Source organism: Takifugu rubripes, chromosome 21 (assembly GCF_901000725.2).
Source record: "Takifugu rubripes chromosome 21, fTakRub1.2, whole genome shotgun sequence".
Classification (NCBI taxonomy): Eukaryota; Metazoa; Chordata; class Actinopteri; order Tetraodontiformes; family Tetraodontidae; genus Takifugu; species Takifugu rubripes.
This window is the reverse complement of record NC_042305.1, coordinates 7533813-7560720: the sequence shown is the minus strand read 5'-3', so window position 1 is coordinate 7560720 and position 26908 is coordinate 7533813. Positions and strand designations below refer to the sequence as shown.

The 26908-nt window shown below is 43.7% G+C and overlaps 3 protein-coding genes across 3 annotated transcripts; 1 reads left to right on the top strand and 2 right to left on the bottom strand.

Moving 5' to 3' along the window:
- Positions 1-669: 669 nt before the first annotated feature.
- zdhhc12a (zDHHC palmitoyltransferase 12a) lies at positions 670-2616 on the bottom strand. The gene is made up of 5 exons (XM_003974666.3): positions 2319-2616; positions 1950-2083; positions 1623-1709; positions 1302-1468; positions 670-1199 (listed from the first exon to the last, which is right to left on the bottom strand). The coding sequence occupies exons 1-5, from the start codon at positions 2413-2415 to the stop codon at positions 884-886; spliced, it is 801 nt and encodes a 266-aa protein (XP_003974715.2). The 5' UTR covers positions 2416-2616; the 3' UTR covers positions 670-883.
- A 467-nt stretch (positions 2617-3083) lies between these two features.
- On the bottom strand, positions 3084-9159 carry slc25a25a (solute carrier family 25 member 25a). Its single transcript, XM_003974539.3, has 10 exons — positions 8888-9159; positions 7582-7708; positions 7377-7464; positions 7179-7290; positions 5782-5940; positions 5084-5236; positions 4889-4996; positions 4632-4799; positions 4400-4550; positions 3084-4317 (listed from the first exon to the last, which is right to left on the bottom strand). Exons 1-10 carry the CDS (start codon positions 9047-9049, stop codon positions 4142-4144), a joined length of 1404 nt encoding a protein of 467 aa, XP_003974588.2. The 5' UTR covers positions 9050-9159; the 3' UTR covers positions 3084-4141.
- A 3455-nt stretch (positions 9160-12614) lies between these two features.
- Positions 12615-26908, top strand: eeig1a (estrogen-induced osteoclastogenesis regulator 1a). Its single transcript, XM_003974538.3, has 12 exons — positions 12615-12746; positions 12837-13141; positions 21072-21192; positions 21840-21869; positions 22602-22718; positions 23246-23292; positions 23502-23653; positions 23761-23865; positions 23975-24170; positions 24256-24377; positions 24527-24596; positions 24708-26908. Exons 2-12 carry the CDS (start codon positions 12999-13001, stop codon positions 24751-24753), a joined length of 1149 nt encoding a protein of 382 aa, XP_003974587.2. The 5' UTR covers positions 12615-12746; positions 12837-12998; the 3' UTR covers positions 24754-26908.

The window sequence follows — 26908 nt, the reverse complement described above, 5'->3', positions numbered from 1 at the left end:
AGCTGCCACTGGGCCGACTGTTTTCCCATTCTAGCAGTAGACGAGCATGGCGCCGTGTTGAACCTGTGCACTAGAAATCCTGTATTTGCTAGCAGTATGAATAAAGCCATAGGTATATAAATATAGCCATAATAGTGAGAAATTTTGAATTTAGCAAATCATATTCTGTGACAACGCGCTTTAATGATGTCAGTGCAATAAAGGCAGGAAAAGGGCAGCAGGGTGGAAACTTGAACACATCTATATTACCCAGTATTTCCATCCATCTATTTTTAAAAGCAGGGTATCAGTGAGCTGGGGGATCTACTGGGCACTACACTGCAATTAGACCAGGCTAAATTACTCCTAAAGTTTCTTTTTAGGATAATAAACTCAGGCCTGTTTGAAGGACAAATTCATAGTTTTTGTCTTTTTTGCAGACAACTCAATCCAGTATTTCTTAAACAGATTACATTACTCCTCTAAATCCACACATTTCCAAGTTTCTACCCACTGACCTGCTCTGGGTTAGCCTGTCAGCTGGAGGAACGACCAGATGAAGTCAATGTAGCTACTATAGCACTTTAAGTTAATGCTAGTGAATGTTACATATATGTCAGTCTTGTGTTTCTCTGTGTATCTGAGGCATCATGACTCAGAATGTGCGACAGTTGTACTCTATAAACAAGATGAATATCGTTGTTTTAATGTACCCTTGTCAATAAATACAAAGAGAATATGTACAGTAAAAAAGATCTTCCATTATACAGTATATTCAAAACTGTCATTGATCATTAAAACCAAGGTGACAAGTCGACATGAAGTTGTTCATATGGTCACCATGCAAAAACCTGGAGTGGCCACACCTGAAGCGAAAAGGTTTCTGGGCCCTTGTGGGGCAAAGTCAAATAGAACTTGTGCTTTTCCGAAGGAACGTTTGCTCCCACATCACGGTCCTGCAGGTGCAGAAGAAGTCCCACAGGTTGCAGAAGACGCCACGGTCGAAGGGGCTGTACTCGCTGTCACAGTTCTTCAGGTAGGAGATTCTGTGTTGTGACATGAACTCCCAGGTTGTGCAGTTGATGGACACCAGGTAGAGGTGGCAGCCCAGCAGCAGTACCACCGCCACAGAGAAAATACCAACAATGACCAGACTTGCCAGGAGGAAACCATTACTTCTGAACCACAAATCCCAGGTGACACTGGGTGATAATCCAGACCTGCCAGAAAAATGTCAGCGTCAGTGAGCTTGTGCTGGAAGATCAAATGTTTCTCAGCTAATGCGAAACATTTAAATATAAAAAGATATTGCGCAGCCTTACAGAGCGATGTGAAAGGCCCACAGCAGAGCGAGCAGCTGCACCAGCAGGTAGATGACAAACCAGCGGTGGTTCCTCTCGCCAACGCAGTTCTCTATCCAAGGACAGTGGTGATCGTAGCGTCTGACGCAGCGTTTACATACCTGGCAGTGCTTCGCTCTCATCGGTTGCTGTTTAGAAGAAAGAGATAAATGTAGATTAAGTTTATCACCAGAGTGTAGTACATCAGGTGAATGCTATTTTTGTGAAGCCTAACTTGAAGAGAAATTTCTGATTATTGAAAACACTGATATCATATCACTGGCCCTCTACTCCAATGTTTACCTGCAACAAACAGTAGCCACAACGGCGCAGCCAAGGAGCCGAAGACTCCATCATCGACTCCATTTCTTCAGTTAAATCTTGGGAGCCCTGAGCAGCAAATAGTGACACAGAGCTTAAGTTGCATTTTGTTGTCACAACAGTGACATAATCGACATATCATGTGGTCAAATGCTTGTTTTTTATTTTAACAGCGACTTTTTAGTGACACCAATTACAATTACAATTACCTAACAACATGCATAACCACCGTATTACAGTTCTATCTATCAGGAGTTCCTTGTTGAGTGCATTTTTGGTGAGTTTGGCATATTTTCAGTGTATATCTACCTTCTCGGTGTCACTGAGAACGAAGCCTGGGTCCATTAATGAAACAGCAAAGTAGAGTAGCACTGACAGCACAACCAGGAGGATGAACACGACAGGCATCAGCAGCTCCCCTAGCTCCTCACACTTCCTTAAGTCTGGAAACGCACAATGAATAAGCATTTGGATGGATTCCTTTTCATCATTTATTAAAGGAAAAGGGCCTTTTAATAGATTACATTCGCTTTAATATTTCTTTCGTAACGTTTTGATGTTGGACGCAGTTGCGGTTTACCCCTGACCCGGAAGTAAACCCGAATCTGTAGTTTTAGGTGTTTAAATTCAGATTTTACTACCGAGTTTGGCTTTTCGGCCACGTGTAAATCAACTTACCGGTGTTGTGCAAAAACAGTGTAAGGGTTATAGCCCAGGTGATCAAGGTGTGTGTAGTCCGAACTAGAAATCCGCTCCGAAACATGTTCTGAGCCATTCCGAGAGCAAAGCGGTCTGTCTCAGCGTTTTAGCTGTTAGCCGCTCCGAAAACATAATCCCTCCAAGACGACAATTGACATTTTGATACTCTCGGTAAGTCTATGTCACGTCGTTACGGCGCTAATGATACATTTACGAATGAAAATCATATCCAGAAACTTCCGGTTGTGACGTCATCGGCGTCGCACGTCAAATACGTCGTTAAACGTCACCAAGCCTCCACGTGACCTCGAGACGTAGAGTAAAACTTCTGCGTTCCACGTTTTGTTTTTTAAACAGGGGTTGTGGAACAATTCTAAAATAAATAATATACTTTATTAAATTTCCCAACTAAATAGTGAAACGGTTGGTTGTCTAGTTTTGTTAGATGAACTACCCTTGAAAATGTTAAGGGCATTCATTTGATCTCCAAAGGTCACCTTCACCCAAAGATTGGTCTTAAGTTTTCCGTTCACGTACTCAGTCTAATTTAAATAGCAAGTATATGCTGTATAATATAATGGAACACCCCATTATAAAGTCTTCTCTTATGTAACATATGTATAGAGGCTACAGGGCCCAGCTGCTTTATTGCCTGTTAACGTCTGATTATAGATTCTGTAAAATATTTTCCAGGGTGTAGTTAAATGAAAATCTTTGAAACATATGCGACATGAAATTCAGACCCATTGTAACAATATTGCATTTATTTGCATCAATATGGTCCATTTTAACACTAAAATGCATTCTTAACAAAAAAGAATTAGCTGTTAATACCTGGATTTATGTCTTCATTCAGATGCTGCCATTGTTTAAAGTGCATTTTGTTCAGCTTTTTAAGCCCTCATTTCTGAACATGAGCAGAAAAAAATGGATACACTCCAATGTACAACAACCACATTCTCATACCTGAGGTGAATGTTAAGACATTTCAAAATGAACGAGCCCAAATACACCTGTGAACTAACATTTTAAGGGGATTTGCACCAACTCCTATTTTTCAGGCACTCAAAGGCCAACACTCATTAGGAACTCTGAGCACATACTTGTTCAGTGACATAGGATGATATATGGTGTCACTTTCCACGCCCTGATCGTAGTCACACTGCACATTAAAAAATATATGTATATATATATATAAAAGGTGTTTCTTCAAAAAAAAGAAGAGAAACATGCAGTGTTTTCACCATGTCTGTCATCTAGACAGACAATAAAATGAATAAATAGAGGATAGGTGGAAATAAATAATCCATAAGTCATTCACTCATTGAGGACGGGGAAACGGAGAGAGATCAGATCTCACCTGTGCAAATATTCTCTCATTTGGGAACAATTCTCACTCACTACAGCCATAAACAGTTACCTCGTCAAATTTAAAGAACTAAATAAAGCTTATAGTGCCGATTAAAGCTTAACAAACTTTTGGTCCTTGTGTATCATTTCAATTGATCACATTTCGACTCTCACTTTGTTTTCTTAAACATAATTAGCAGCAGTCGTAGTCATCAGCCCACGAGCTCAGAGTCCAACTCTTCCACCTTCTGTACGCCCGACATTCAGCGTCCTCTCATCTTTCCTCAGCCGACATTCACAGAATGAGACGACTCTATGAACCCCCAGAGGGGCCCCAATGGCCCCTGGGATTCCCTTCACATTATAACCTTGGGATGGGTGGCAAAGGCAGGAGTTGGGGGATGGGGGGGTCACTTGTTGCATTCAGTCTCTGAAAGTCATGTGACTGAATCTCAGCGCGACGTCACCCCCAACTGCATCTTCAGCTGCTCGTAAACCACATAGCTGATGCTGACGGCGGGGATGACCTTGAGGAAGTTAGGCGTCAGGCCTCTGTAGAGCCCAGTCGGGCCCTCGGTCTGCAGGATCTGCCTGAAAAGTCCGCTCATTTTCAAATGCTGCTGACCAGCTGCCAAAAGAGAAACAGACAGCTAAGTTTCAAACGACAATGCACACACAACAAATATTTACCCAGAGAGCAAAAGTCCTACCTTGCGCTTGCATGCGGGTTCGGACCAGAGCCAGAGGATAACTGGCAAGCTGCCCACACGTGCTTGACACAGTGCCACAGGCAAGTAGGACGAGTATGCCGGGGTCAACGTCGTTGGCGCTGTAGTTGTGCAGGTAGTAGTTTTTCAGTGTCTGATGGGAGAAAAAAAAGAGCATTCAAATACGTAAATGACTGTTACCTGTCCACTCACATGGATGTGGACAACTGCTCACCTCATACACTGCCAAGTCGATGCCGGCGTAGGGGATGATTCCCAACATGTTGGGGACGTAGCCCTTATAAAACGCACCAAGTCCTTCTCTCCTGAATATCTGCTTAGCGCAGTCGGAGACGCTGGCGTACTGGCCGGTTTTTCTCAGGGCGAGGCGAGTTTTAAGCACCTGAGGGAGGATTCAGAGAAGGAAGTCGTTTAAACTCTCATATTCAAAATTAACGGGTCATTTTGATGGTAAAGGGAGCGCCGACTCACCTCCATGGGGTAGATTGTGCTCTGAGCAATGACGCCAGCCATGGAACCAGCAACGAACCGCTCCAAGACGCTCAGAGTTTCTTTGTCCTTGCCGATCAAACGCTTAATCTGGGCAGGTAGATTGAGACGTGTCAGTGACTGGACAGAGCTCAGATTCAATATTTTATATATTTGCATACAATTCACTCCTCATACCTGCTCATATGCCATAAATTTCAGGGCCGACTCAGGAGCAATTTTGATGACATTCACGCCATTTCCTCGCCACAGTGATCTCATCCCACCTTCTTTAATCATCTGCATCAGGCCAGTCATCAGGCACATGCTGTTGGTTCGAGACCCATAAACCTACGGAGGACATGAAACCTTTAAAACGGAAATTTGACCAGAGTTCCTCTGAAAGTGAATTCCCTCCACAGCAGCTTTTGTTTCAGTTGTTTGTTTAATTGAATTTACTCTGAAAGGCGGGGGTGTAGACTCACTGGGGCATCTAATTAAATAATTAATCAGTTTATTCTAATGGCATCGCAAGAATGAAAGATTGCATCAGACAACCCTCCAAACTACTGGTGACGCAAACAGCAACTGTCACAGATCTCAGTTCAGATCAACTAGACCTTTAGCCTGATATCACCAGTGATCATTAGACAGAGGGTGTGTAAAACGTATGTGAGCCATAATTGGTGAACAGGACAGCATGGCCCGTCAGCAGCTGGACTCTGACTCTGCTCAAACATTAACTTGATTATGACGCTTGGGTAACTGGGAGTTGAGCAACTGACTGTAGAAAATGTCCCATTTAGGTCACACACAGACGCTTAAATCATTTCCCAATCCACAGTTTAAACAACGCCCAGTTAAATAAGCAGTTGGACAAAGGAAGGAGTCCTCACCTGCATCATGACTTTGAGCCTGTCCAGCGGGGCCGTGCAGGTCCTGGAAACAGCTCCAGCTCCTCCGCCGGCGACTAGGTGTCTCCACCACATACCAGTTTGCTTCTCCTGCATGGTAAACTCATCAGGTACCATCAGGTTCTCACCCACGTCTATAATCTGTCAGAGACACAACATGGAGAAATAAATCAGTCAAAAATGGATCTCAATAATCATAAATAACCTTTCCTCTTTGGGACAAGACAGACAATTACATAACATCAATCACACAGAACAAGAATTCAATAAAAATGGCCCAACAAAGATATAATTGGTGAAACAGTCACAGTCACATGGGCCGACTCCTTTCCTGCTGAAGCTCATGACTGCAGTCTTGCGTTACGGTCAAATGCATGTTCCTGTCATCTGAGACTTTTTAAAAGTCACAGATACTGCGCAGAGCAAAATTTATTTGACTGCAGGCGATTGCACGGCTTCGCTCGAGAGGCTTTACTGGAGACATGGCTCCAGTTTCAAAGGTCAGCTGGTGCTGTGGGAAGAGATCTTTCATAATGATCCAGGTCAGGAGCTCAGCGGGGACCATGGTCGGCACGGAATCAGTTTGAACCTGCAGCACAGGATCTCTGCCAAGTCTAGACCCCTTTATCAGTGGTGTGGCCCTCCTGACCAATCAACCATTAAATTGAACAAATATACCAAAATCTCTGATGCCCAATTATGGAGGGTAACAAGGAAGATGATCTTAATATTATTGCATCATTTTCAGTTTTAGTTGAATGAGCCTCTTTTCAATGCGATGTCCGCGGGTTGCTTTTGATTCTGCATCGCTTCCTTATCTAGTCTTAAGAAGTCAAAATAAGTGGCCCTGTGGCCTTGAACAGCCTAGAACATTGTGTTTCCGTTGCAGGGGTTAAACTTGTGACCAGACAGACTCAACCGTCTGGTTTTTTCTTCACCTATTTAAAGAATCTGCTGGTAGAGTTTCATTGATACTCTACAAGCATTTTCTCTTCTCTGTCTCCCTGTGGGACTATTTGAGGTTACCGCACCAGCTAATTGGCACAATGTCTTGGCAGGACAGCCAAGCCCATCGTCTTGTGTCAGGACCTGTACTGTATCAGTTGTCCGCACCTGTCCAGATCGACTGCCGCTCTTCTTTACATAACAGGTCAGGAAATGCTCCACCCTAATCCCCCTCGGAGTGACACGATGGTTCACAGCTCGACACAGCTTAATTGCTGACGCACAACTTGTGCAGACAGAACCAGTCACTAAATTGGCTTTTCAGGTGACACAGTTTAAGAACCCAACTTTGGCGAAAGCACCAATTTAACAGTGGGACACACAAAACTTGCCAGACAAATGGTGTTGGCAACAGTGAAAGGGGGTTAACCAACCGTGGAGCGTTTCCAGTAGAGGATAATTTCCGGAATGCTCTCCATCTTCTCCATCATGGGATTTCGGCTCCAGTCTGAACTGCTGATGGTTATCACTCCATTTGTGTCCATACTTAAACATAGAATTCAAAGTTATTAGACTGTACATTTAATCAAACAACCCAATATCAGGGTGAATTAAATAGGTTTATGAAATACCTTTTAAGGGCCTTTTCTGCATGTTGTGGAGAAATGTGCACACCGAGGTCCCGAAGGGACTGCATGAATTCCTTAAGGTCAATACGTCCTTAAAGACAAATGAAATAATATGATAAATATATAAAATCCATGGTCTATGTGAGCTGCTGGCAAACATTTAGACACCCCAATCAAGCACAAGTGAAACTTTGGCCCAGCCACAAACCTGCATTTTTCTTGTTGATGCTCTTCACCACCAGTTTCAGGTCTTTCTCATAGTCTTGCAGGTAATGGACAAACTCCTCGAAGGCCAGCTGGTCATCTGAGCCACTTTCTTCTATTTCCTGTGATTTCTGAAACAAATGTCGGCAATAAAACCCATTAATACAGACTAGCCAGGTGAGGTAAGACCATTTTAACATCCCAAAGATGGAAAAAGTAGTGTGATATGGTCAGAGCTTGATATTGGGTCCTACATGTGGACATTTGATGAATATCTCAGCAGATGTGAAAAAGCACCAATAAAGGAACTCAAGGGAGCACAAAACACAGATCCATCAGAGATGATGCCCACCCGCTGGGGCATGACCCACATGCTTAACCCAGGAGTCCTGAATAACTGAGGACTGACGTCCTTGTCCCTGGGGCTGAATAGGGAAGGGAATTAGGTAGTAGCACACCGGGCTATTTCTGACCTCCATTGTAGGTCATACATCAACTGCTTTAATCCCAAAGCTCAGAACTTCTGATTTGAAACAGGACAAGGATTTAATAGTCCTAGCCAGTTTCCAAGCCACTGACAAATGCTGGCAGAAAGAACAGCCAGGTCCTGCAGCAGTTTATGGCTGCTGCAGCTGTTTCTGCACACAAATGACTGGCCGTTTGCTGTAGATTACAAACGAACTAAAAAGTCGCTCCAAAGTTTCTTTTACTTGACTAAACTACTTTTTAGCACCGCCAGCGGTCGACAAAGATCTAGAACACTCCATCTCCATAGCGACTCATGAGACAGTGCATTCTCTCAAAACACAGGATTTAAACATCAAACTACCGTTTAGAATGGTGAAGTAATCATTTACAATGCATTTGTGTGTATAAATCAGACTGGCTGCTTCCCTAACTCTGTGGAGCAGACTGTGCTGAAACATTCCTCTGAAGGGCGGAATTTCCCTGGAAGTGGCTGACGTTGCAGCGCGGCGACGAATTCGATAGTTTTGGGAATTTTTCCCCTCATAATTTGCATGTTTTCACCCCACTTTAAATTGGGTCCAGTTACCGGTAAAGAATCGACTGGAAGTGCATTCGAACCGACTTTAGCACGTTTTCCTCCATTCAAACATTTAAGCGCCGAGCTGAGGAATTCCTTGGAAGCCGGTGTCGTCGCGGCCTGCTCTTAAGGCTAATTTGGGCTACGCGGAAATACGGGATTAATTAAAGTAACCGGAGCTTTAAAAGTAGCCAGGTCAATAATATCGACGGCTCCTAGACAACGTCAGTGGTAAAACGATTGCAAATGGGACTTTTTGCCTTACCTGTCGCCATTTTTGGTAAGTTGAAAACTCTTCGGACGGCAGGAACAGGCTTAGTTTATTAAAGAGAGACTTGAGCTCAGACGGAAGTCCGTTAGACTCAAAATATTTCACTTCAACTGCATCCGAGTTTGAAACAGGGACGTAAAGGCACAGGCCGAGCATGTTTAGCTATGGATAAGTTAAAAGAAACTACAATAAATAAATAAATAGCACACCTCGGTGCGACTGCTGCCGGCATTCAATGAAGTGTGGGCGCAAAATGCCGGTACTAAAGCGTGACAACTGGCCACACCCCTTCTCGGAAAACGTTCAGTCAATGGTTCCTTTTACAGCCCCGCCCACAGACCTGCGTAGCTTCACTGCTGACCAATCGCGGAGTTCGGCCATTGAATGGCTCCGCCGACCACGCCCACATTCTTCTTACAACGCGTTTAATGAATTAAACTTTAGCGAAAGCAGAAGAGGACAATATGAACGTTTCAGCACATCTGATACTGTAAAAACACAAAATATTGGTTTGGACAAAGACATTTGACATAAAAAGATGCGTTTGTGTTAATTTGAAGATATACCAAATTAGGAATGATTATTTGAGACAATAGCAATAATAATAATAGTAACTAGAAACAAAGCAGTCAGCAAGCGCAGACCTCCCCCAAACAGCTCATTTTCCCACACATTGTGAGTTACACCCCAAAATAACACTCCAAATAATTGGAATACTTTCATTGATTTTGTCTGCCAGTGTTTATTGCTGGTCTTGTAGGGTGAACCTCAATAAAATGATTTTTGATTGAAGCGGCAGATTAAAAACTATTATCCCAGTTAGAGAATCAAGGCACTGATCTCAGTTGTCTTTCTTTAATGGAGGTTGATCAACAAAAACAAGCAGATTGTTTCCCTACAGGGCAAAACAGGGTTACATGACATAGTTGTGTTCTTTTTGACCAAAGCCTCTAAACCATACCTATGATCTTTAGAAGATCAAAATGTTCAATGATTAGTGGTCAAAATCCCTCTATACCGGTAATTGGGCTCCTGGCCAAGATTTTGTGAGATTTTGGTTCATCGTCTCCCGAAAGTTTAATTTAAATCCATTCATTTTTGAGTTATTTCGCTAAAAGTACAACAATCAGCTGTCCTTGGCATGGGTAATAATTTAATGAATAGATGCCTACTGTTGAGTTCTGTGCTTTTAAATGCTCTCTACATCACAGTCAATTGGATTTTATTATAAAATACCAACTGGTGAAGGAATATGTATAAAAGGCCAGAGAAACACCAATAAATGCTCGGCAGAGGTGGAGGAAGCACACAGCACACAGATCCTGTCTGGTCTATATAAATGTCATGGTTTGCTGTGTAATTCTCTTCTTTATTGAGCTTCTGAGAAGCTTTGAGTATGTTATGTCAGACTGGAGACAGCAGACCGTCCTGGGAGGAAAGGAAAACCAGGATGGCTTCCAAATGCCAAAAAAGGCTCTGAAAGTTCGCCAAGAGCTGATAGTTAAACTCTCCAGGATGTCAGCTCTCTCTCTCTCTCTCTCTCTTTCTCACACACACACACACACACACACACACACACACACACACACACACACACACACACACACACACACATTAAAAATAAATGTATTAATAGATCATAACTATGATATAATGATATATGTGTAATATTCATACAATTTCATGTCAAATTAGGCCTGAACAAGCAAAATTATATTTGAGTTTGTTTGTTTGTGGCCTCAGTCTAAACATGTTGATGGTCCTTTCTGCAAAAACTCATAAATATTCCCCCTGTGCCATTATTTCCCCTCCACAAACCCAGCAGGTAAAGTCCACAGACAGGAAAAACAGCATCTGCGTCACAACACAGGTGAACGATAACCTCTGGTAGAAAAGCGTATGTTTGGGTCAAGCTGCAACACTTTAACCTGCGGGATCAGACAGAAACAGGTGAGAGGTGAGGATATATCGCAACACCATAATCACCATAATCTGATAGCAACACGGTTGTTGTAATAGTCTATAGTTCAGTTATGGAGCTTTTTAGATTATTATTATTATGTTGTTGTTTAAGCTAAAGCGGGCAACACAATGTTTTTTATGAATAAACTGTGTCATTGACCCTCAGTGCCAGTAGCAAAAATAATTTCCAGAACATGAGTGTGAAAGTTTTTGCTCTTTGTTTTGTTACTTTTCCTTCAACTAGTCTGACTTTGGTCATGAGCCTGTTGATGAGGGGGCTTTGTGACATCGCCAAAATAATTGGGAACAAGTTTCAGCACAAGATGGTGAAATTGGAAGCCTTCCACCCACCTCACCCCCCACACCCGCACACACGTACGCACACGTGCTCATGTTCACTTTTACAATGAAAGAGGAGAAACGCTGTCTTGGTCACATGATTGTGGCACTTGCTACGTAAATCTCTGCTCTCCAAACGAGCAGACAGGGAAAATGAGCCCATGGGGTGAAACGACAACTACGTTACATTACTAGCCATCGATATTTTTACATTAGTAAAGTATTAAATATGTGTACATACAAATCAACCCTTGAGAGTGGAATTCATTCAAATGTACCAGTATAAAGTTGTTAAGGCGTTCTGAATGCGTTATCACAATCTCCAGAGATAAATAAGAAATACACCATTTTGAAAACATAATCTGATGTTTCAATCAAAATCAATCTTTCAGTAACTCCATCACGGTCAGCTTTTAGTACATATCTTCTTATGTCACATCGCGTCATATTTATCTTTCAACAGTTTCTCTGCTGCCCTCTGCTGCCAAAGCTGTATTTATTTCATTGACCACTTCTACCGTACGATTATCGGAAAAATATATGAGAAAGACAATTATTACACTTGTATTTGCTGAAATATTTATCTTGCATGTGCAACCAACAGCAGCTACATTTCTTTCCAGTAACCATCAATCACTCGAAATCACCTGCAGTTCCCCACTTTGGCATTAAATAGTACTTAAGATATATAATTCAGCCGTCGTGACATATTTTGCCGTGAAAATTAACTAGAACGTCATCCAAGGCTTAAGACTATTTAAACACAAACAATGGATGTACTACTAGAAACATCAGAGACGGTCACGATAGCCACGTCAGCATTAGTGGGACATACCACCATGATTTATTTTATGAAATTACAAATTAGTGGGTAAACTAGTTCATAAAAGCAATCCTCTGTGATGGACTTTCAAACATATTTGATTAGTTTTGTTGTGTCATTTTTTTCAGAACTACAGAAAACGTCACTTGTTTGTAGGCTGCAGTTAAAACTGTCGCCACACAACGTCGCTGTTTCACTCCTTTTACCACAACTACTGAAAGTGGCGGCGAGTCAAGTCCGTTTGTACTGTGAAAGCGGAAGTCATGCAATTACGGTTTTAAAAAATAAAATCAGCAAGCAGGCGAATAACGAAGAATGAACTGCATGAAATACATTTTAACAAAACTAAAATTAATCTTTTCATTGACTTCAATTTGAATAAATAACAGCGCATGGAATAGAAACAAATTGATAACAATTGTAGGAGTAACACTAAAAAACAGTCACATTGAAGAAAAATAGAGGTTTAAAAGTAGGTGATTGAGCTTAATTTTTTTTTTGAATACAGTACACAGTAAAATACACTAACGATACCTTGAGTCATCGCGGTGGGGGTGGTGATATTATTTTGAAATCTATACCCGGAAACTCAAGTGCAACGCTAACTTGACCATTTTGAACGAAAGTACTGTCGGTACCAGAAGCAAGAAGACGTGAAGCGTCTTTTTCTGACATTTTTGTTAGCTGCGCAGCTGTTGCCGAACCCGAAACTACCCACTATGTCTTCAGGTATGACTGTAACTGTTATTAAACCGCGACCGTGAGACAATCGCCGCGTTTATGCGTGTTGTTAACCCAAACGACCGGATTTATTTCCAGATTTCTGCGCTGAATCATCTGTGAAGAACCGCAGAAGAACCCATGAAAACACGAAGTGATCCAACAACAACAGAGGGACATTTCACTTAGATTCAGCGGACCGTTTGTTCCGTCTTTTGGGTTTCATTAGCTTAAGTTGCGAGAATAAAAAAGGGCCCAACAATGGCTTTCTTTGTGAAAAAGAAGAAATTCAAGTTTCAGACCCATCTCACCCTGGAGGAGCTGACCGCAGTGCCTTTTGTCAACGGGGTTTTGTTCTGCAAGCTGCGGCTTCTGGAAGGAGATTTTGTCGCTACTTCTTCCAGGTGAACAACACAATCCACACGGAAACACCTTCAAACTTTTTTTACACGCATAACACGTTTTTAAAATGCCTCTAAAGTTCTGTTTGTGCTGTTTTCCATGCGTTTATGGTGGATTTTTGGACTTATTGAGCAGGTTAATTGGATTTGTCCACTCCTGCGATGTAGCTATTAAGAGTTCACATGACCATATAAACATTTATGGTGTTTTTATGTTAAATACGGTCATGTTGAAGTGGCATTATAAGATTTAGTACACCTTAGGCATTGGGACTGGATGTAATTTCCCTCTTTGCTTTCATGATGTCCAACCCGAACACACATCTTGCTGTTGCATCTGTACAAAAACTAAAAGTCACTATCCTGCAGATGTGAGTTTAAAGCCGATATGCCCCTGACACAAATGCATGTTGCAGCAGTTGTTGCGAGCTGAGCTCAGTAATGAAACGCTGGAATCCTCAGAGTCAAGTTAAGTGCAGGGTGTTGCCGTTTAAAGTGGCCTCTGTGTGTATCTGCCCTGGCACCTCCACTCCACAGACAGACTAAACACAACAGAATCTTTCAAACCAGCTCACACGGCTCAAATTATCCCTTCTCTAGAATAACCCTTCATTCCAGAGCCAGGCTGCTCCCTTTGCTGACGTTGCCAGCTCGGTCTTTAATATCATAAGCCACCATCAGGTACTTGTTCCTTCCCTTGTCTTAATGCCACGAGATGAGACAGTCCAGCCTCGAATAAATCCAGGTTTATACCCTCCGAACCACGACAGCCCGTTTACTCCAGAGAACATCCAGCTGAATATTTGCCAATTTGGGGCTGGATAAGAAGACAAACACACACAAAGATCGCAGACCACTTGTGTCATATTTCACCCTCATTTAAGTGTCAGACGGGGAATATCGGTGGCTTCTTTCCGGCCCAAGTGTGCCCAAATTGGCTGTTTTGTAGAAGATGCTTCACATTCAGAGATGGCCGCAGGCGTCTGTGACTCAACCTTTTAATCTGCCTCCTCTTGTCCCTGTTTACTTGAGTTCAGACGGGCGTTTCAATGGCCGAACCACCCAAGCCGACCGAGGTTGTCACGTAGCATCGTCTGAATTGTGCACTGTTGGATATAAACAGGGTGATGGTCTCAGAGGATGGTCTCTGCTTTCTTACCTTTCATCAGAAGCGGGACCAGAGTGGGAGTTTGATAAACACTCCAGTGAACTGCAGATAATCTCTGGTCTTGGTGTGTTTACTCCAAAAGATTCAACTTTTCATTACTTTGGTGAATAAAAACCCTGGATTAAAGGGGCGACGCAGTTTAGTCATAAAGTTAACAGTCTAATTAAACATGAAAATGTCTTATTACATTCTTTATCACATTGTGCTGCCTGCGGAGGGTTGGTTCAAAACTGCCTGAAATGTTTATTTGTCAACCTCAGCTTGTCTGTGAAGACATAGCGAGCTGGACGGTGTCCCTCTCAGTTCCTGTTTTTGGCCGAGGGCTGATGTCTGAGGTCTAAGAGGTCAATCTCCTCTCTGGAGCTTACATAACAGCCAGAGTTCATCCCTCTTCGCCATCTCAGCTATCATCTCTGTGACTGAAAACAAGGCCCTCTCAGAGGAGGAGGAGGAGGCGATGGCGCTGGGACCGTCCCTCTGCGGTGGACACGGATTACAATTATATCACAGATCTGACAGGCCCGTTCTTTGTACGGACTCGGCCTGGACCTCGCTGTACTGCGGGTCAAGAACAGTGGTGGGATTAACAGCAGGGTTGCCCATCACCCTCCACTTTGCCCCCCCTCCAGGGTCACATGAGTGCGAGTGTCCACCGCTGACTGATACTGGACATCAAGACAGTTTTAGCTTTGGCTGTCAGGAGCCGTTCTGCCACTTTTTGGCAGTAATCCACTTTCTTCTATTTCATGAACATTTGGGTTCATGGCGTCTGCTGGGTCAGTGTTAGCAGCTGCTAGCGCAGCTTTGATTTGTCTCAAGTCCTGGCGGCCACACGAATAGCTGGGACGCTATGTCAAATCTGCATAGCGCTATTTAATAATCCTGATTACAAAGAGAGGCAACTATTTAAATACATGTACTTTTTTCCCACCTAATGGCAGGAATTTACACCCTTCGAAGGCCCTCTTTAACGATAAGCTGCTGTGTTGTTTGCCATGACGTAACCTTCGAAAGCAACTGATGTCTCGGTGGACAGAGGCCTTTTGTGTCTTTCAAATCAGTTTAAGGCAACGGCGATAAAAATACAAGACAGTGCTGTACATTTATAACATTTGGCGATAGCAAATGGGGGGGAGCCAGAAGCAAACTAGGAGTTACGTAACGCCCCCCGTGTTTGTTCCAGTTTTCAGATCTTCGGGGAGTTTAGCGCAGAAACCCGAGCAGATGGTTCCAGGAGATTATTTCAGTTAAAAGGGTTAAAGGCTGCTTTAATAAAGAAATTTACTCCCTGCTCCCTTTTTGCTCTTTGTAGCAGTTTGTGCAAAGAAACCTTCAAACAAATATTGTTTTTTGGTCTTTAAGTGTTGGTCCTGGTCCTTCCTGGAGGATGAGCAGCGTTATAAAACATATGGTTTCCATTCTGATTTGGCAGGAGAACGTCAGTGTTGCATCAACCAAGATTTTATTTGCAGTGTTCTGTTTTTCAAGTTGCAAGGCAGATATTTAAACTGCATGTCAACTAAACAGTACCCCGTTGGTCTGACACTGGCCGGGACGGGATCACATCTGATAGCAACGTGCCAGCAGTGGAAATAAGAGGGAAGGAGATAGGGGAGGGTCAAAGGTCAAGAAACATGTGTCGGCTCGAACAACTAGAGGCTAAACACACCTGATAAGAAGGTGTGGATAAAGAAGTTGATGCTGGTTTTTGGCAGGAAGGAATCTTAAGTGGAACGTGGAGGATTTGAGAGGCTGCTGTAAATATTTCTGATAGGGGAACGCGTTCAGAACGGGTTGATTTCCTGTTCAGATGCAGGATGTGCTTTAGCAAGAGGGTTCTGAACTTTCATGGCTTCAACACGACCAATTCACACTTTGGTTTGGTCACTGTTTCTCAAAACCCTGCTGATTATCAGCTTTCACCACCACATTTGTGCCATTTAAAATGAGCTGGACTTCCTAATGTTTGTCTGGTGGATCCAGGTCCGATTTTTGGAGGAGCAAAGCTGAAGTGTTGCTGTGGAGGTCCTTCCACGTGGTTCTTTTCAACGGCTAATGGCATGATGCTAACTTGTATGCTAGATGCCGCATCGAGTCAATGTTTACAACATGAATTCAGTTGTAAACGTCGGGGCTAGTTGGAGGATTCCGACAGTGAGTCTGGGGCTCAGCTTCAGCGTGGACTTCACGGTCGTGGTTTTGTTTCTTGGGTGGAGTTGGCAGAGCTTCCCGACCAGAAGAGCTTCCCGACCAGCAGAGCTTCCCGACCGGTTTGAATCTCGCAACTTTGTGATTCATCTTGTTCTCAGTCGTGTTTCATAACAGTGGAAAGATGATGGATGCAGTTGCACGTAGCAAGAATCTGTTACAGTATTTTTATAGCAGATCCACGATGGGCCCTTAAGCCCTCACATGCCTGTCGTTCCGCACATACCAGAGTGAGTGTTGGCTCACATACACGTCCAGTTGGAACACTTGAAAAAATCAGAGCTTTCTTAAATCATTTTTCCTTTGATGATACAACAATTTAGGGGAAATTAAGGGGAACAAAACAGCTACCTGATGATCGGAACAGAGAGGAAGCCACTGCAGGAAGAACCTTTGTCTATAGGATTAATCAGCCACATGTACCTGCGGTGGCTTTTTGGGAACCAACGTGTCACATTTTCCACCGTGTTGCAGAAGCTTTCGGTCGCAACTGAGGCCGTGTGAGGGATGGGAAGAGAAAAGGAAGGAAAAAGAAGACAGAAGAGCGTGTGGGCAGCGTTAGAAACTGATGAGGACTAGCGGCTCCCCAACAGCTGCTTCCTGTTTTCCTCTCACTTTCCCAGCACTTAGTGTTTTGGTGGGACCGATGGGGAAGGTGCGTTTGTGTGCGCGGGGTGTTTGGGACACTGTTCCTCTGGTATCTGGCCATGTATTCGAGACATTTCCTTCATCCTGGTGAATTGGTGTGAAACTCTTGTCCACCGAAGGTTTATCTAGACTAAATCACACAGCAACGCCACACCCACAGCATCTGCCCTTGGTACTGAGCACTGTGGCCAATGAAAACAGGTTAACCGAACATAATTTATCAAATAATTTGATTATTCCCATTTCAAAGGCAGCATTATAATCATCGTGCGCTCTGTTTTGTCCCTGATGACGTCACTTTGACATCATCCCTACTGTTTTGTCAGATGACACCAGCCGGTGTCACGAGTCCCTCCAGCACTACGAACCTTCTCAGCATCAACCCCGTTGGACGCTAACGACCTTGACTGTTGCCGGTCCGTCCTTACGTCACCGCCCCCCCCTGCAGGATCTGTCTGCTTCCTCAGCACTCTGTTCTCAGGACTGTTTATCTGAGCCCTCCATGCGACCCGACCCGGTCCGGCCGATGTTTGTGTTTCTGCTGTGTCCTGGGGCCCCAGAAGCTGTGCAGCCAGGATGGGAGATAAGGATCCCATACTGCTGCATCGCTGACACATGGAGTCATCACACGCTGACTTTTGTTGGGTGGGCCATTTAAAGTCAGGCCTTGGTGTTTACGTTCAATGTTAATATGGCCATCGTGACAGCTCAGACATGTTGGCTTGTTGCTTAATTTTAGTTGCTCTTTCAGTCGCATCCAGACTCAAAATGTTCTCCGCTGGAGATTTTTGGCAGCAGGAAAAAAGCCATAACAAACTCAAGCTCATTATGTCGGGTTTGTGGGCAGCACGTACGCTTGATTGGCAGACGTGAGCTTCTGCTGTGGTTCTGCCAAATTGCGCCATGACTTCAATCTGTATACATATGCAAATCATAAACACTTCCAAATATAGTGGCGTAAGAGCCAATAAAAACACAGGAATATTGAAAATGTTTGCAAAAACCTCCATGGTCAAACTTTAAAATGCAAAGAATTTCAAAGCCAAGTCTTTGATAAAGTGGGAATCTCTTACTGCAAGTCACTCCAGCCTAAAAGTAACATGCCCTCAGCAACACGTGACACTTCGCCCGACGGCCCGGACCCCACCTGGTCTGAGCTAATCGTGCAGCGCTGCTCTGACATTCAGGCTGATTTAATCAAGTCTCTGAGATTTGATCACGCCCCAAGATTTATAGATCACTAAATAACCTTTGAGGGGTGCACTCCAGTAATAACATTTGTAATTACGTCACCCATGCGGTGCTTCAGCTAGGTATGTCCTTGCAGGTTTTCAGGCATTTATTTTTCATTGAATCCCAGCTCTGACCTCCTAATCTCATCTGGATGTTATAAATTTGCAGGGTTTATGTTCCAGTTATTGTTGGCTCGCGCTGCCTTTGACTCTGTCTCCATTCTCTAATTTTGCGTGTAGTTGTTGATGATTTAGGAATTTGAGCCCATTTGACTTTCACCTTTGCTGAATGTTGGTAAATGTGTGACTCTTGTTGCTGTGGGGGGAGGGGTGGTCTACAGACCTGTCTGTGTGTTTTTTGGTTTGGCTCCAGATGCTGATCCCAAAGCTCATATTTGGTGCTCTCGTTAGCATGAATGCTAAAAGTAACGACTGTGAGTTGAGTTTCAATGATGTCGGCGTTGTTAGTCTCACTTTTTCCTGCTCGGCATCTTCAGGAATGACGTGTGTAGGAAACATGAGGCCGGCTCTATTTTCAGCTGTTGGAAATTATGTTTGATTGACTCAGTTTGTGTTTTAAAACACTAATTTGATCCAAATGCAGACCAAAAATCAAAAGGACTGTCTGCAGCGGATCAGGCACGCACAGTGCGTTTTTTTTTTTTTTTTACACGTGTGGTTTCTCCTTGAGTCTTCTGTTTATGCCATTCTTCTTTTTTTTCCAGCTGCAGCGAGAGCAGCTCCCGCCGGTCATCCGTCACTGTGGTTTGCATCCACCGAGAATCTGCCGCTAGGGTGTATTCACCACCTTCCCTTTGAGCAGTTCTGGGTGAATCCAGTATTTTTGTGAAGTCTGCATGCATAAAATCCTCCTATATATGCTATTTTTTGGGGGGACTAGTTTCTTTGCACTGGATTAAATTCTCCCGGCTGAGAAGGAAGTTTGACTCCTCCTGAAATAAAACGTGTCAGGATATAAAGAGAGGTTAGGAGATGAAAAGGCTGCAGGTAAGGTTAACACCAGAACACAGAGGGCTTATAAAAATGTCACCAGCAAAGCCAGAGCGTGTGTGTGTGTGTGTGTGTGTGTCTGCTCCTCCTCCGAGCTGCTGGCAGACCGTCGGTGGATTTGAGGAGTGTGAGGTTTCCATGGAGGCTGAACAAAGCCATCTGGAGTGAGGAATGCAGTTTCAGAACTCTCCTTGTAACACAGCAGAGCAGCAATAGCGTGGGGGTCTGATAAGAGCTCTCTTGTGTGTGCCTGTGTGTGTGTGGGGGGGCTTTTTTGGAAACCTCACTACAGGGATCAGTGGCTGACAGAAAATCCTTCATGTCCAGACTCGATACATTTTATCAAAATGTTTTTTTTGTTTTTTTAAAATATGTACTCCTGCCTTGATTTGCCTTGATATCAGAACATTCAAATTCCCAATTACGGCCCGTGTGGCTTTGTCCATGTATTAAGGACTGGACCAGCGACAGGAAACTGTTATTACTTGTCTGTAAAACCCAATTTGGATGAAAGACTTGATTCTCTGTGTGTAATGGCTGAAATCACACCGGACCGTGTTGGGAATGAGATGAAGGGGGGAGGGGAAGTGTGAGCAGCAGCTGCTGAGCTTTAGTGTTTTACATGTGTTGTTTGCACCTTCTGTCCCATACGATAACTCAGAGCAGCAGCACGCAAGCGTGAGTTTGGGAGGACGCGCGGTTAATTGCTCTACAGCCTGATGCTTCGGTCATTGCTCTCGTTGACGTTCTTGTTGCAATCGTTCCCCTTACATTCCGCCTCCATCACAGTCTTCCTGGTAAACGTTTAAACAGGAATGTTGTCCTCACAGGTCTACATTGTCACACTCGTCGGGGTGTTTGTTTTATGTTTTCTGTGGAATTTCTTAATGTCATATTAGTTTGCAAAAACAAACATCTATTTGTCTGAGCGGAGGGATACCTGACTGTTTCCCACTGGCACTTCTCACGAGGCCACCGGTGTTTTCACAGACATCTATTGACCATTGTTTGCTGTTTGCTTAACAGCTTGTCTGTCCATAAAGAAGAGGGGAAACAGGGTTTTTCCCACTTCTGTGATATCCCTCTGTTAACCCCGAGCCCACTGTTCTTGCAGCCATCCACAAAAAAGGGAACCTGGGATGTCACAGGTCTCGTCAAGCCGAGCACATATTAAATATTAACATTTATGGAGGTCACAAGCAAACACATGAAATGACAAAACTGATTTAATGCACATGGCTAGAATGCATTTCCACACAAGTAGTTGCCTTTTGGGCTTCTGTTCCATTTTAATAGTGAGCACATCTGCGGTAAAATTAATTTAATCTCGCATGATTAAAACCTCCTTTAATAGAATATAATTTATTTGTTTTTGCTACATACCCAATTTTTCCTTCGTCTTGCTCCTCAGAATATGTTGTTCTGACCCACTGCTCAGCAGCTTTAACTCAACATGCTCTTATAAATCTGACCCTCAGTGGTCACAAGGCTGTGAGAAATGGATGATATAACCAGTCAAAGGACAGTCTAAGAATAGCTGGTGGAAAATAAGAATTTTTTTACATTTTATTAATCAGAATCTCTGGAAAGAACAGTCATTTTCAGCCATTTTGAAATAAACCACTGAGATTTAATGCTTCTTGTGTTTTGTGTTTTTCTCCTACAGGGAGGAGGTTCAGGAGAACTGTGTTCGCTGGAGAAAGAGGTTTAGTTTTGTGTCTAAAATGAGCGCCAATCCCCACACGGGCGTCCTGGATCCCTCCGTCTGCAGGGTGTCGGTCAGAAAGGTAAAACTCTCCTTCAGTTTAGCTCGTCGGATTCTGATCTACATTCTGGAATTTGACGGACAAATGCAGCCCAGCCTGTTTTATTGTGATGTCCTTGCTCTTTCTTCCCCGCAAAATATCAAATTAACATCAAAATCCCAGAAAGTTAAGTCTGTGCCCTCTAACCGGAGCCGCTGCGCATATGAGCGGTTATAAAACAGCAGGACGGCGCAAGTTCCTGCCTGCCTGAAACTCCAAGGAGGAAAAAAAATGGAATGTTGGGAATCAGTGACAGATTTTCTTCTCTTGTGCAACAAAAGAAGAAAATCTGTCACTATGCGCAGGAGTGAACCATAATTAAAAACAGGTTAAAAGCAGATAAAACTTTACTAATTGGCCGCTTCTTTTACAGAGTCTGATCTTAACTCAGATGTTGAACTGTGAGTTAGTGTGTTTTTGACTTGAATACTTGACATTATATGTTTAAAATAGCTGTATTTACAGCACTAGCATACATAATTCAAGGAAGTGCAGAGACCTGTGGTTGAATCCGGCGTTGCGGGCTTGGGCTGTAATTTGGCCTCTGGCTGTAATTGAAAGTCTCTGTAATACTAAGTTAGATTGGTTGGTTCGCAAGATTCATCGCTTTCTTCCTGTTTTCCCTGCAGGAACTCAAAGGAGGAAAAGCTTATTCGAAGGTAAGCGCTTTCAGCTTGCCTGTAAAGGTGAGCTCACCCTCTTCTGTAAACATCAGTCTTTCCCGCACCACCTCGGGGAGTTCGCCACTAGCCATGCGTGACATTCATCTTCCCTAAGCTGGCATTTCCCGCACTATTCCAGCCAAGGCCAGTCCAGGCGTAACCGTAGGGGCTCGTCACATAGAGTCACGCCTCAGATCTCATCAAGATAAACTTTAGTTGGTCCCTGCTCGTTGTTGCCTGACAGGAACCATTTCCTCTGTTTTTAGCCGTACTCAATTTAGATTTCCCATAGTTAAATATACCCTGCTTCCCTCCTTAGAAGTTGGCTTCCTTAAATATGCACCTATGAAAACAGAAGCGCCCAGTGAAAGGGAAATCTGAAGAATGGAGACTGGGAACCTTTTGGCTCAGAAGAGCTGGTTGCTCTCATTTTAAACAGTTTCCACAGCAGAGGTGTGTCGGCCCGTTACAACGTGCTCTGCTGGCGGATTGTTATTTCCCTCCTTTTCAAAAGACAAAGAGATAACGCGTTTATTTATTCAAAGATTCCCATTCCTCACCAGGACTCAAGCTGGATTAATTAGCACCAGTTGATCTTGATGTTTCTCCCTTATTATAAATACATTAGGCTCTAGAAGCAGCAGATCACCTGAAAACATCAGCTTAATAATAGCAGCAAACTTCAGTTAAACCTTTCTCATTACTGAATGTCCAATTTTTCGACCTCAGCTGGGCTTCACAGACCTCAACATGGCTGAGTTTGCCGGTTCTGGTTCCACTGTGCGCTGCTGTCTGCTGGAGGGATACGACACCAAGAACACACGGCAGGACAACTCCATACTGAAGGCAAGCACCTGTGGTTGTTCCACCACAAAACCGGAGAAAACACATCTCACTTGCTATTAACTGTATGTTTCTGGAATTCAGGTTAAATGTCAACTCTTGTTAAAATTTGACCTTGTTTAACAAGGCACTGACATCAGATCAGTTTTACTTGGAGATTAAGTTCTGTATCTCTGTGGGTGAACAGTTGAGGAGCACTAGAGCGCCACCAAGAGCCCAAAACTGAAACCCTCCTGGAGAAAGGGCCAAGAAAATCACGAGTAGATTTGTCATCAAATTGCTCTGGAATACTGTTGCCAAACAGAACCACACACCAGTTCAGATTAGCGGGCCCGTCCTGCCAGCGCCAGCAGTTTGGTCCGTTACAGACGTGTGTGGTGCAGCGATACGAGTGGAAAAAGATCTTCAGTGGGAACAAGAGCCAGTGTATCCCAACAGTCGGAACCTATTTCACTACGTCTGTTTATGAAAGACACGTTGACTTAAGTTTAAAATGATTTATTTATCTTTTTTTCCCCTGTTTTCTGAAGGTGATCATCGGGATGACCCTCCTCTCTGGAGATCCCTGTTTTAAAACGTAAGTGTATAAGCACGTCTCCGCTTCTTCACTTTGTTAACATTTTGTCTGGATTAATTGCACTGTCTTGTTTGTTGCTGCGGTGACCAAGTTTCCCTGAAGTCAATTCATTTAATCTGATCTGAGTGTGCCAAGCTAAACACAACTGAGGCTTTGTGCTCATTTATCTTTTGCCGACTGATAAAAGTGTTATTTTTTTCCCCTTGCAGACCTCCCAGCACAGCAAAATCCATTTCCATCCCTGGCCAGGAACACACCCTACAGCTGGACTGTAAGGGGGAGGGAACAACCGAACCTGGGCCGGCTGGGGGAGTCTCTCTGGGTCGTTCTGCAAAGCCTCGACCCTCGATCATCAACTCAGGTACAGCTGTTTGTACAGATTTGGGGTTTTTTAGAATTTGGTTCCTTAATATCCTAAAGAGGATATTTCATAAGTGTGTCGGTAATCATCAGCGGTTGTACCTTCAGGTCTTCTTGAAGACTCAGAAGCAAACCACCCTGGTCCTGCAGAGGCCTTCCAGTCCGGACACTCCCGCAATTCCAGCTATGCCAGCCAGCAAAGCAAAATTTCAGGTAACCAATGTTCTGAAACTCTTCTGGCCAATAGAGAATAAAATGTAAAGATTTTGCACCACGTCTAAAGTCTGTTCTGACGCCCCCTTGTGGCCATGCTCTCCTGCAGGCTACAGCACCGAGCATTCCTGCTCCTCCAGCCTGTCAGATCTCACACATCGCAGGAACACATCCACAGGAAGCAGCACTTCTGGGGGTCTGGCCTTTAATCCTGACACACCTACAGAGAGTGAGAAGGACGCTGGACGTCCAGAAAGACCCCCCCGACCGCCGAGGCCTGTGCTGCTACTGAACAGGCCCTCCAGGTACGGGGACGCGCAGGATTACTTTACTCACATTAAAAAAGTATTAAAGTCTCACCATCATTTTTTGTATTCATTTGCCTTTCAGAAGGAAGCAGGACAGCGTGGAGAACCACCCCTCCTGGGTCAACGACACTCGCATGGATGCGGATGATATTGTGGAAAAAATTGTCCAAAGCCAAAACTTTGCTGATATCAACAATACTGAAGGTATATTAGAGAGAACAATCTGGCATCGACTCTCCTGGTAATTTCAAAGGTCTAGACGGTGTTGAGAAGCCAAAATACAAAGCAGTTTAAGGAGTTTGGGGTCAGTTTATTAACGTGATCTTGTCTCTTTTGTGTTTGGGTCTTCCCAGACAGCAACCTGCGTCTTTTTGTCAGCAGAGATGGAACCACAGCGCTCAGTGGCATCAGACTTGGGAACAGGTGAGTGAACTCAAACATCCATAATCGACATTTTGCCCTTCCTGTTTCACCTCTGCATCTACCCCCCCCCCCCCACACACACACAAACCAGGTGTGTTTTTGTGTCCGCAGGGTGTCCGCAGGCGGATATGAGCCTGTGGTGATCGAGAGCCATTAGGCAAAGACCAGTAGGTGAGCTGGTCTTGCTAGTTTTCCCCGAAGCCTCAGCTGGTCTGAAGCCACAAGCGGAAAACCACGTCAATTTGCACTTTAGGTGAATTTTCTTTCTGTCTGCTCGTCTGCGCTCCCTTCGGCCACCCTGAGGGCTGAAGCCACTTGCAGTGAAAGCAGATGTTCAGTTTTTTGGATCTTGCACTACAGACGTCCAAAAACACGCGCAGGTCCCCAGTTTATCTGGTTCTCTGTACCAACACTACTGTCAGCAGATGAAAGAAAGAAACTTTAGTTCTTGTTTTAGTTTTTAATCTGGACGGGCCGCTCTCAGCAAGCGCGGTTTTGTTAAGTAGTACTGTGTTTGAAGGTGGAAACAAATGTAACGAACATCGTTTTTCCACCATCAGGGTCAGCAAAAACGATGTTTCTTGCAAAGCGTAAATGGAATAATCATCCATAACTGTCTGACATTAGTATCAGAACGTCCAGCCCATCAAACCCCCGTCACTGTACAAACACGCAGAACCTGCTTACAATCAAACACGGAACTGGGCCATGGTTGCTGCGAGGAAGCGCTCCAGGTTTAGGTAAACATTTTTGATATTTTGCCTTTAATGTAATCAGTATTGGAGGTTCCAGAGGCTTGGCTGGACTGAAGCCAGCTGATGACGTAAAAGGGAAGCGTGGAGAACAGAAACGCTCGGTCCAGACCCGTAATCAACCTCCACCACATCCGCATGACCTTTTACGCCTCCACCCATTTTGATCCATCGTATTTTCTGTAACACTGATATCAAATGCCAAAACATGAAAAAAACTATGCAGTTTACACATTCCTGGTGCATCAGAATTCTACCGATGTTCCAGCTTCCACTGATCCAACACTGAATGTTACCAACATTATAGAACTGCTTCAGTTGAACTGTTGGTCCCTCTCGATCGGGGAGTTGTGTGCCTGTACAGGTTCTCTCCAGTGACTCCGAAGCGCCGACAGAACCCTGACGACAGGCTGCTAATGAGGGCGAGGAGAGAACTATCCCCTTAGTTTTATGGCCTCTTCTGTTTCTTTTGGAGTGGTTTGTGTTGTAACTGTCACTGCTTGTCTACTACTGCGTCACCGCTGCGCCTCCGCCATGGCGGATGAAAACTCTTGAGTGAAAAGAAAATGTCAGGCCAGGCGACACTAACACGCTCTGTGGTACAAACTGTTCCTGGTGGAGCTGAGCAGGGACAACTGCAGGGGCTGCTTGAGCCTGTGTTGCCCCCTGGTGGAGCAATGCCCCCCTGAACGACACCCCTGTTGGTTTGTTTACATCATTATAAAAAGCAACTTAAAAATCACAGAAACTGATAGGAAATGCAACGCTGTGAACCAGCTGGCTGGTTGATTTTTTTTTTTTTTTAATTTTTTTTTTTAACCTTTTTGGAGGGGTATCACATTTAGAATCAAAGCAAAACAAGCCCAGAGTCTTAAAATCTTAATTCCTGTTTGTAAAATGTGGGAAAAAGCTGTCGTTTCAGTCGCAGTTTAAATGCAGGACATTTAAACATCAGTAATCTGTTATTAAGCTACGTTTTGCATCACTTAATCATCAAGTTTTACATTATCTCAACTGAGTTTTCCTCATTGAGGCAGGAAATGAATAACATATTAACAAATGATGTAAAAGACAGACTTTTTCCACTCGTTTGCGATCAGAATCTGCTTTTAAGGCTCCTTTTGCGTTCACGTGTTCGTCACACTAAGCTGGTTGACTCCAGCCAGACAGAGACAGAAGCTGATTCTCTCCACACTACTCACTCCATCTTCAATAATCCATCACAAGGGTCTCACTTTTGGGGATGAACCACTGTTGTCTGAATATGGGTTTACGTCACCACAGCCTTTAGTATTCTTAAAGCATTTATTTATATATTTTATGTTCTGTATTCTGTTTTTTTTTTTCCCCAGGAGGTTGGTTTTAAGCTATGCACACAGCCCTCCTCCTTTTCCCTTTTAGTCATTCTAACAAATTATTCTATTGTAACAAAGTTAGTATAACCTAAATTTATAGAGAATCAAAGTCGGAACTGTTCTGATGTTCATCACATAGTTACTATATTTTTGTTTTTTGACATTTCATTGCAGAAATTTCAATAAAGACCTAATCTAAAAACAG

Coding starts and splice junctions, on each gene's coding strand:
- slc25a25a (XM_003974539.3), bottom strand. CDS start 9,049: ATGCTCGGCCTGTGCCTTTACGTCCCTGTTTCAAACTCGGATGCAGTT. Junction 7,709..8,887: donor CTTACCAAAAATGGCGACAG/GTAAGGCAAAAA, acceptor CATTTGTTTCAG/AAATCACAGGAAATAGAAGA. Junction 4,551..4,631: donor TCGACTTGGCAGTGTATGAG/GTGAGCAGTTGT, acceptor TTCTCCCATCAG/ACACTGAAAAACTACTACCT.
- eeig1a (XM_003974538.3), top strand. CDS start 12,999: ATGGCTTTCTTTGTGAAAAAGAAGAAATTCAAGTTTCAGACCCATCTC. Junction 13,142..21,071: donor TTTGTCGCTACTTCTTCCAG/GTGAACAACACA, acceptor TTTCTCCTACAG/GGAGGAGGTTCAGGAGAACT. Junction 24,171..24,255: donor CTACTGAACAGGCCCTCCAG/GTACGGGGACGC, acceptor TTTGCCTTTCAG/AAGGAAGCAGGACAGCGTGG.
- zdhhc12a (XM_003974666.3), bottom strand. CDS start 2,415: ATGGCTCAGAACATGTTTCGGAGCGGATTTCTAGTTCGGACTACACAC. Junction 2,084..2,318: donor ACTGTTTTTGCACAACACCG/GTAAGTTGATTT, acceptor GTGCGTTTCCAG/ACTTAAGGAAGTGTGAGGAG. Junction 1,469..1,622: donor GTGGCTACTGTTTGTTGCAG/GTAAACATTGGA, acceptor TCTTCTAAACAG/CAACCGATGAGAGCGAAGCA.